At 36.2% G+C, this 9,086-nt stretch overlaps 1 protein-coding gene across 1 annotated transcript; it reads left to right on the top strand.

Moving 5' to 3' along the window:
• Positions 1–7,799: 7,799 nt before the first annotated feature.
• Positions 7,800–8,732, top strand: LOC146895948 (vomeronasal type-1 receptor 4-like). Its single transcript, XM_085685736.2, has one exon. The coding sequence runs from the start codon at positions 7,800–7,802 to the stop codon at positions 8,730–8,732; it is 933 nt and encodes a 310-aa protein (XP_085541862.2).
• The last annotated feature ends 354 nt before the right edge of the window (positions 8,733–9,086 follow it).

Raw genomic sequence — 9,086 nt, forward strand, 5'->3', positions numbered from 1 at the left:
TGATATTGAGATCTTTAATCCATTTGGACTTGAGTTTTGTGCATGGTGATAGATATGAATCAATTTTCACTCTTCTACAGTTTGACAACTAGTTCTGCCAGCACCATTTGTTGAAGATGTTGTGACTGTGTGTGTAAGCAGTGACTGCAGTTATAGAAATAGAGGTCAAGCATTTAAAAGAGATTATGGAATATATGGGAAGGATTGGAAGGAGCTATGAGAAGGGGAACTGATGTAATTATATTTAAATTTAAATTGTAATGAATATTCCTTACAATAAGAATTTGTTCCACAAGATCAATAAATTTTCAATTTCTCAATATTTTATCCCATTATTATAAAGTTAATTTGTGTTATATTTTGCTGTATTCTAATGACCTGAAGTGCTAATTGTGATATCATATTTTCCCTTTTACTATGACATTTTTAGATGTTTTTTCTCAGATTTGTTGACAATGTTCTTCTGTCAGGTACTCTAAAATGGGGCAGGCTGTGTGCTTATAAGTTAAAAAATAAGTTGAGGACAAACAACAACAATGTCAGTAGCCTGTAATGTTTACCAATCCATAGCTCCTAGGTGGTAAGACACTGTTGCTAAAGATACCATATACTTCAGGCAAAGAACATGAAGAAATCAAAGTAGAAACTCCATCTACACTGCATAATTTGCACAGTGAGAGAGGTATTCATTAATATTATTGCACAGGTATTAATCATGAGAGTTATAACAACAACATGCCTGGATTAATATTTTATCAATATCGTGGATATAATATTTGCTTCATGATCGAAATGAAGGCTCAGCTGACATGATAGTGTCAATTCCTGGTACAATTATCAGGGACAATTATATGGGCTTCAGCGTATATAAACTTTGGGAAGAATCTAATATTAACTCAGTTAAATGGACATACCAATATACTGCCCAATAGTTCTTATTTTTACACTGGGAGATTAGACTATCCCTCAGCCTCATCAGAGAAGCTTTTTTTTGCAGTGCATGGTGATTAACACAGAAATCCACACTCATTTAAGTTGCTGAAAACTGTGGAGGGACAGGAAAAATTAGAGTAGGTATATCATCCTTTCATTTCCAAGACTTAGGGGTCATCACTGAAGAAGAGGCAGAAAGTGTGTAAGAAATAGAGGTAGTAGATGATTACAAAGAAACAGATTTTTTTTCAAGAAGAGGACACTTGCACTTGTGAATTTACTTATTGTAACAGTACAAAAAACCCAGTTAAGATCAAGACTAAGAAATCAAAGCAGACAAAACTCCAGCAGATTAAATGCATCCATGAAGCCCCACTTCTAAATTAAGAGCTGTTGGTCATTTCTGAATTTTGTGACAGGAAGTATCAGGATTCTTTAAGGATTCAGGACTTAGGAGAGAAGCTACCCCTGCCTTCATAGATGTGTCTCCACTATCCACACGTTAGCACCATTTAGCAGACTCTTTTTCTTCTTTGTTCTTTCTTTCCTTCTTTCTTTCTTTCGTAAAGAAGAATATGAAATTTGAAGGAAATTTGATTGTGGGACAAGAAAGGAAATGGAAAGAAGATAGTGGTAGACTTGACTTAAATATACATGCATGAATAATATACTCAGAGAAACATTTAACTAGGAAATGATGTAAATCACAGAAAACTAAGTTGCTCTTAGAAGAAGTCATTAAACCATGGAATCCAATGGGACACAGAGACTTCTCTAACTTTCTCACAAATCTGACCTCAAACTTTCCAAAACCTTTCACTGGACCCTGCTCAGCCTACAGGGATCATGAAAACTCAATGGATCTTACCTTGTTCATTTGGAGATATTCATAAGAAACTCTTAATTATATTTGTTAATTGGTAGCTGGAAAAAGTTTAATAAGCAGTTTTGTTTCCCAATGGCAACATTGTCATTTGCCACTGCAGGTGAAATGAAAATTGCAGTTGTGGAGAAAGGTGAGGTCAGCGTCAACACCACTACCTCAAGTGACTCTCAAACACATGACTGGTTATTTATGAGTCTGGATCAGCCCCATAAACACATCACCCTGCAGAGGCAAGAAGCCAGGTGAGTACATTGTATTTCAGTCTGACCAGCAGAGTCAGCAAGAAGAGAGACCTTCATAGTTGCTGGTGTCTAGTAATTGGTATCCTGGGTAGAAATAGATCTGTGGGACAGACAGAACTTGTGAGAATAATTTCAGAGCTATGAGGTGAATGATAAAGACAGAAGTTTCTGTAAACTTGTGTCAGTTCCTGCTAGGTTTATAGTTTATATTTCAATTTTATTTCTAAAACAATCTTTCCTTCTTTCCTTCCTTCCTTCTTCCTTTCTTCTTTCTTTCTTTCCTTTGTTTTTAACATTATGTTTCAACTAAAAAAACAAGAATCATAACAATACATTCCATGGAAATTTAACAAAGAAAGCACATCTTACAATACAATAAGTAAAAAAAACCTAATGCTGTAAGAATCTCAAAAGTTTCCCTTAACTAACAAATCAAAAACAGACATCTGCTGCATTTTTGAAGGGATCAGACCTTTAAGTAAGCATTTCAGATGTTGGAGGACATTTTTCTTCCTCAAGGATTTAATAAATGGAGTCCTAAATCAACAACTATTGTATATTTTGATTTATTATTAGTCTATGTGATTTTGTTTATCTATTATTGTCTTCCTCAACACTGGTCTCTTTTTAAAACAATCTGAATTTGTTTATACTTATGAAAATACTTTAGAGTAACTCCAAGAAAATCAGCTAGAATTAATATAACTAATGAGGAGTGCATTTCATGTCGTTTAGTAATATTTGCTTCAGCAAGACCATTTATAGGGCTAATATTTTTTATTACTACTTTCTATGGAAACTCTGCTTTTGAGAAATAAAGAGTACCACTATGCTTGATTGTAAAATTGCTGTCGTCTGGATCCTTGGAATCTATTATTGTAGGTGGTTATATTTGGGATGGTCTGTCAATCTGAGAAAATTTTGTTCATTACTGTCTTCTGACCTTGAGAGTGTTGCATTAGCTGCATTCCTTGCGCTCAGAGTCATGCTTTCATTTGTCCATGGAAGACTTTTCTCACTCTTTGGAATTCCTAAAAGCATTCTCATCTCCAGTAATTAGAAATCAAGCCATTTCTAAAAGTAATTTTCCTAGCAATTTCTGGTCAATTTCAGTGTCACCCCATTCCTGATCCCTGTGAATCCATAATGTTAAAGTAGCCACTATGTCCTCATTTATCTCTCCTGATTTCCATGTCTTTCCACTTCAATTTTCAGATTCTCCTGATTTCCAAGCAGGTGTTCAATCTTTTAGATAAAGTTCTTTGTAGTACTTTTGTCACTGAGTTTGGGTTTTCAAATCTTTCTCTTGGAGTTGATAAGCCACCTGCAGATGATGCTGGTTCATATAGTTCTGCTGAGTCTTTGATACCAAGTGCTGTTCAATCTCTTATTTCTGTAGGTTGTGATCCATGATGTGTTTCTCTAGTACACCAGAACCTACACACCATTTGTTCATGCTGTGAACCCACCTAGGCAAACTTTGATCATTGTGGCTCCTTGGCCTCTGGTACATGGTGACCATTGCACACAATTATCTTGTTCGACAGAAGCAGACATCTATTTTCCACAGTCAATGATGACAGGACATCTCCTCAGCGTGGAAATGGTGTGTAGTATTTTATTTTGCACATATCAGTTACTTGATCATGGTCTGTCACAGGGCATGTGTTGCGGCTATACAGGTCAAAGCTTCCATGATTGTGAATGAACAATATAAAAAATGAGCTTATGTCTTTAGAAATTGATAAAAGTGTGTTAAATAGAACCCAATGAGATTTCCTCCTTCAGAGTTAACATTCCACTGGTGTCATATTTTGGGTCTTGTTTATATATATATGTATGTATGTACATGTATATATATATCAGCTATATAGAGATTTCAAGTGTGTACATTCCCCACATTTCTAGAAGATGTAATCTTACAGCAGATATCTGATACCCTGACTATTAAAATCTTCCTGACGTGATGGCAGGAGTTGTACTGTAGATGGATAAATTAGAGTCTGGAACAAGTCTATAGTAACATTCTGAGTGGAAATACAAATAACCCATTATTTATCTTTTAATTTTAGAAGGACTATAAATAAAAAATTATGCACTTAAGGTTTTTGGTCATTAGTGAAGATATATTCTTTTATGCCATGACTAGCAAATATCGGTATATCTTGGAATTGTGTTTGTTTGTACAGACTGTCATTTTTCATTGTTTCTTATACATAAATATTACATCGCACTGAATGCTGCATTTCCTATGAAAGCTAATAGCTCACTTTTCAACAATTTGTTAATTCTGAAATCTGAGACATCTCACAACAACATATATGGAAAGTCAGTACAAATACTAGTTCGTATGATCTAGGCTGGCCTAGAAATCCTGAGGTTAAAGGACCATTTGTAATAAATTCTTGGCACCTCCATAGATTAAAGGTGTCCTTTTTGTCCCCATGGTATAATCCTTTGTTGTTATTCATTATGACCAGACTAAAAGCCTGTCAATATATTCTAAAGAAAATTGTGTCAAATCAAAGAATGGAATTCTGGAGTCTGACAATAAGAATCATTTTATTTTCAAAATGTATGACAAGAATTCTGGGAATTTAATCTCTTATTTTCTACTATCTATTACTTTACTATAGAGATTGCACAATAATGTCAACATGCTTGATTGTTATGCACCTCATGCATGTAAATATCTTGATCAGTCTCTCTTCAGGAGTGCCTGCACAAATTGGAACCTTTGGAGTTGAAGCAGGTCTTGAATAATTTTTGTGTAGGCTTTTTTTGTACATTATAAGATTTGGTAGGAGTGTGTCCATTGGCACCATCTGCCTCTTGAATATTTCCCAGGCAATGATCAGAAATCCCAGGGAATACTACTTGAAAGATCGTAAAACCTGCCATGCATTGTGTGTACCTTCTCCATTTACTTCCACTGTGTCTTGTACCTGTTCATAAATTTCATTTTCCTGTGTACCCATTTATCACAATGAATAAAAAACATGAGAGGTAAATGAGATGTGGGGTGCTGTTGCTCTGTAGGGAGTAAGGAAATCAGGGACTCACTCCATGTAATGTTGATGATTTGCCCTAAAGATTTGTTTTCTGCATTTCTGACATGATCCAGCAATTCTATTTTTGTCATCCTTTTGGATAATGAACATTGAGAACATTCAGCCTCATCTTAGGGATTTTCATCAACTTCATACCATATGAGGGTTATAGGTTTCACTGGTCACTGTGTCCCCATGCAGCAGCCAACACAACAGATGTGAGCTGCTTTCCTTCCAGCACCCAGTCTGGAGGGGACAAGGCAGTCTCTGGAAGGTGGGTGACTGCGAACATATAACTGATCATCCTTTTTCAGGGAACAGGGACTAAGCAAGTTGAACCTCAAATGGAAGATCAGCCCCAGACCTGAACACAACATGGTTTGACAAGGGTGCAGGTGAGAAACAATAACACGGATTCTTCTTTATTTATATTCTTCTCAAAGACAGAGAGTATGATTGTTCCCAGTAAGGTGGCATCCTGGTATCTGAAAATGTTTCCTTTTCTCAGAATTCAATTTGTTTTTCTTTTGGTAAGCACAAACACTGTTCACTGGAATGTAAAATATCTCCCAGAAATTAGTTACAAGAGCAATTTGTGAGTGAGTTGTTTGAGGCATATTTATACCTTAAATTCTGCTTTCCAATTATGTTCTATGTAGATGCAGATTTTTCTTTTTATTTCTTAGAAATGCCTGTACAGAGTGGCATTGTGAAAACTTAACATCCTTCTTAGAGTGCTACAAGTTCAGGGTTATGAAAAGAGGAACAAATGGTAAACTGATGTTTTAATATCCGTATTTCAAGTCCATGGGCATTTGACTAACTGCGTGAATGTGACCTGATGTCACTTGGGTCGAAGTCCCTATTATATCAACCTCCTCCAGACACAGATGTCCATTTCCCCAGAGCTTACTGTTTATTCATTTAGTTTTGAGACAGGGTCTCTTTTCATAATCTGGGTTGTCCTGGAACTTGTGTTTTTGAGCAGACTAGCCTCAAACTCAAAGGGACCTTCACCATTCCCAACCTATAAATTGCTATTGAATTAAACAGATATGTCAATTATTATTGGACTGTGTGTTAAGTACCCACTGTATCTTTGTATGATAGTATTTTAATATCTGTCAATTTCTGTAACATTTACTGCCATAGTTAAATTTTATATCCCACAGTTAAAAATGGATGCAACTCTTATTTAATATTTCTATATTGGGTCCATTGTACTTTAATTTCATTACAAAAAAGTCCAAGAACCTCAACAGGAATCCTTCTATGAAATCAATGTTTTCATATGACCCTGCCCTAAACACATTAAAAAAATAATTGCTATTAATATTTTTGTAGACATGATTATATGTGATCAAATTTTTCACAATACACAACAATTTCAAGATTAGGAAAGAATTTTCAAAACACTTAAGAGCAAACATAACCCACATATGTCCACAGACTTATGTAAATGCAATTACATGTGAGTGTGCTGACAAAGAATTCAATGTTTTCTTTCCTGGTATCTTATGGTCTGTGTCTGCATGTGTTTTTATTGCTGTGAAGAGACACCATGAATATGGAAACTCTTACCATGGAAAACATTTCACTGAGACTGGGTATAGTTTCAGAGTTTTAGGACAATATTATTATCTCAAGAAGCACGCCAGCAAGCAGGCAGACAGACTGATAGAAAATGAGCTGGCAAGCAGCAAAAGAGGACTTCACCACACAAGCCAGACTTGAACTTAGAAATCTTAAATAGTGTCCCCATAGTGACACCCTTCCACCATTAGGACCACACCTAAACTAACAAGCTACCCCTCTTAATGTTATTCCCTTTGGACAAAGCACTCAAACACATGAGTCTATGGGTGGAATACCTATTCAATGCACCACAGCCACTATTTTCTCTCCTAATTTTTTGATTACCCTTTATGTTTTATTCTCAAATTTGTTCATGTTCTATTTTCCTCTATTGTTTATTGTCCTTTATATCTTTGAGTAATATATTTTGTGTCATATATTTTGATTGTGCTTATACTTCCCTACTACACCCATATTTGCTATCTTTTTATACACACCTACCTTTATGTCTTTTTTAATTTTTAACATATGCAGCACAGAGTATGTTACCAAAATGCTCTTGGAAGTGATATCATTTCTACATAATTGTTGACCTATTAGGGGTCACATTTTAAAGTAAGTAGACTCCACCTTTCCTAGTAGGTATCAGTTGTCAATAGCATCTTAGTTAGGAAATCGTATTTTCTGTGGACTCACGCAGTCTCCTTTCTGGTAAGTCTCTGCCTCTTTCTAGTTGTTGGGTCCCTGGAAACCTGTAGTGTATTTGCACTCAGCTGAATGTACCTTGATCAGTAGACCCTATCACCAGTGCACTTTTGAATGTTAAGGAATCAATTAATTCTAAAGCACTTGGAAAATGGTAATAGTTATTAATGGCAATATAATTTTAACTTTACAACAATTTCCTCATTAATTATCTGATATTCAAACTACAGGTATTCATTGAGATCTAGTAAATGCTTTACAAGACAGAAAAATCTTTTACTATTACTTATGAACATGAGATGATATTGTCTCTGCAGTATACTGTTTGAGTTGCTAAGAAGAAAATCATCAAACTTGTTTCAAAACTGTCCTCACAACCTGATGACATTGGCACAGAACCATGACAGAATGGCCTCCGGAGATGTGGCTGTAGGATTCTTCTTTCTGTCCCAGACTCTACTGGGAATATTGGGGAACTCAGCCTTGCTTTTCTGTTTAATCATTGCTGACTTCTGTGGAAACAGGACAAAGAAGCCCACAGACCTGATTGTCAAACACTTAACCACAGCCAACTTCATTGTTCTCTGCAAAGGAATCCCTCAGACAACAGCTGCTTTTAGTCAGACTCACTATCTAGATTATACTTCATGTAGCCTTACCTTATATTTTCATAGGGTTGCCAGAGGAGTATCCCTTGGCTCTACATCCCTGATGAGTGTCTTTCAGGCCATCACCATCAGCCCCAGTAATTCCAAGTGGGCACAGCTCAAAGTCAGAGCTCCCAGGATCATTGGTCCTTCCCTGGGCCTGTGCTGGACCCTCCAGATATTGTTATATATCTTCATTCCTTGGTATACAACTGATATAAGGGGTCAAAGAAATATTACTGGGTTACAAGATCTTGGATACTGTGTTATTATGAATCCTAGGAGACAAATCCGCACAGTTAATATAATCCTGCATATATTCAATGATGTCATCTTTTTGGGAATGATGATGTGGGCCAGTAGTTACATGGTGTTCATCCTGCTCAACCACAAGGAAAGGGTCCAACACATCCACAGCTCTCTGTCTCCTAAGTCACCACCTGAGACCAGAGCAACCCAAAGCATCCTCATTTTAGTGAGCTGCTTTGTTTTCTTCTATATAGTCTCTATTGTCTTTACAGCTTATCTGTCTCTCCAAGATGGAACCACTAAGTGGGTGTCCAATACTGGTGTGGCTATGGCAGCATGCTTCCCAGCATTCTGTCCCTTTCTGCTCATCAGACACTACACTTCGCTTTTTAGGATTTGCTGTACCTGTTCTTTCCAGACAGTAATCTATCCTACAGTTGCCTAGAAATCTAAAATCAGTGGCATCTGTATACCTTTTTCGATTTCTCTATGAAGTTCTATTTGGGTATATAATGTCAACATGAACCTTCACAGAACATGCAGTATATCTATAAAATTTCATTTAAATACTGTATGTTGGCCTGGGACGTAAGCAATTCACACTGTGTTACATAAGTACTGAAACAATCACCAATCATTATTTCCATAAATACTGTCACAGTGGGTGAGATAATTAAGCTGTGGAGATATGTGAATTATGGTGACTTAAGTGAGCTTTTATGAGAATGGGATGTCAATCAGCATTCCAGCTTACATTCAAAATTAACCATTGCAGGTGTGCATATATATATATATATAT

This window comes from Myodes glareolus, chromosome 1, assembly GCF_982192425.1.
Source record: "Myodes glareolus chromosome 1, mMyoGla1.1, whole genome shotgun sequence".
NCBI lineage: Eukaryota > Metazoa > Chordata > Mammalia > Rodentia > Cricetidae > Myodes > Myodes glareolus.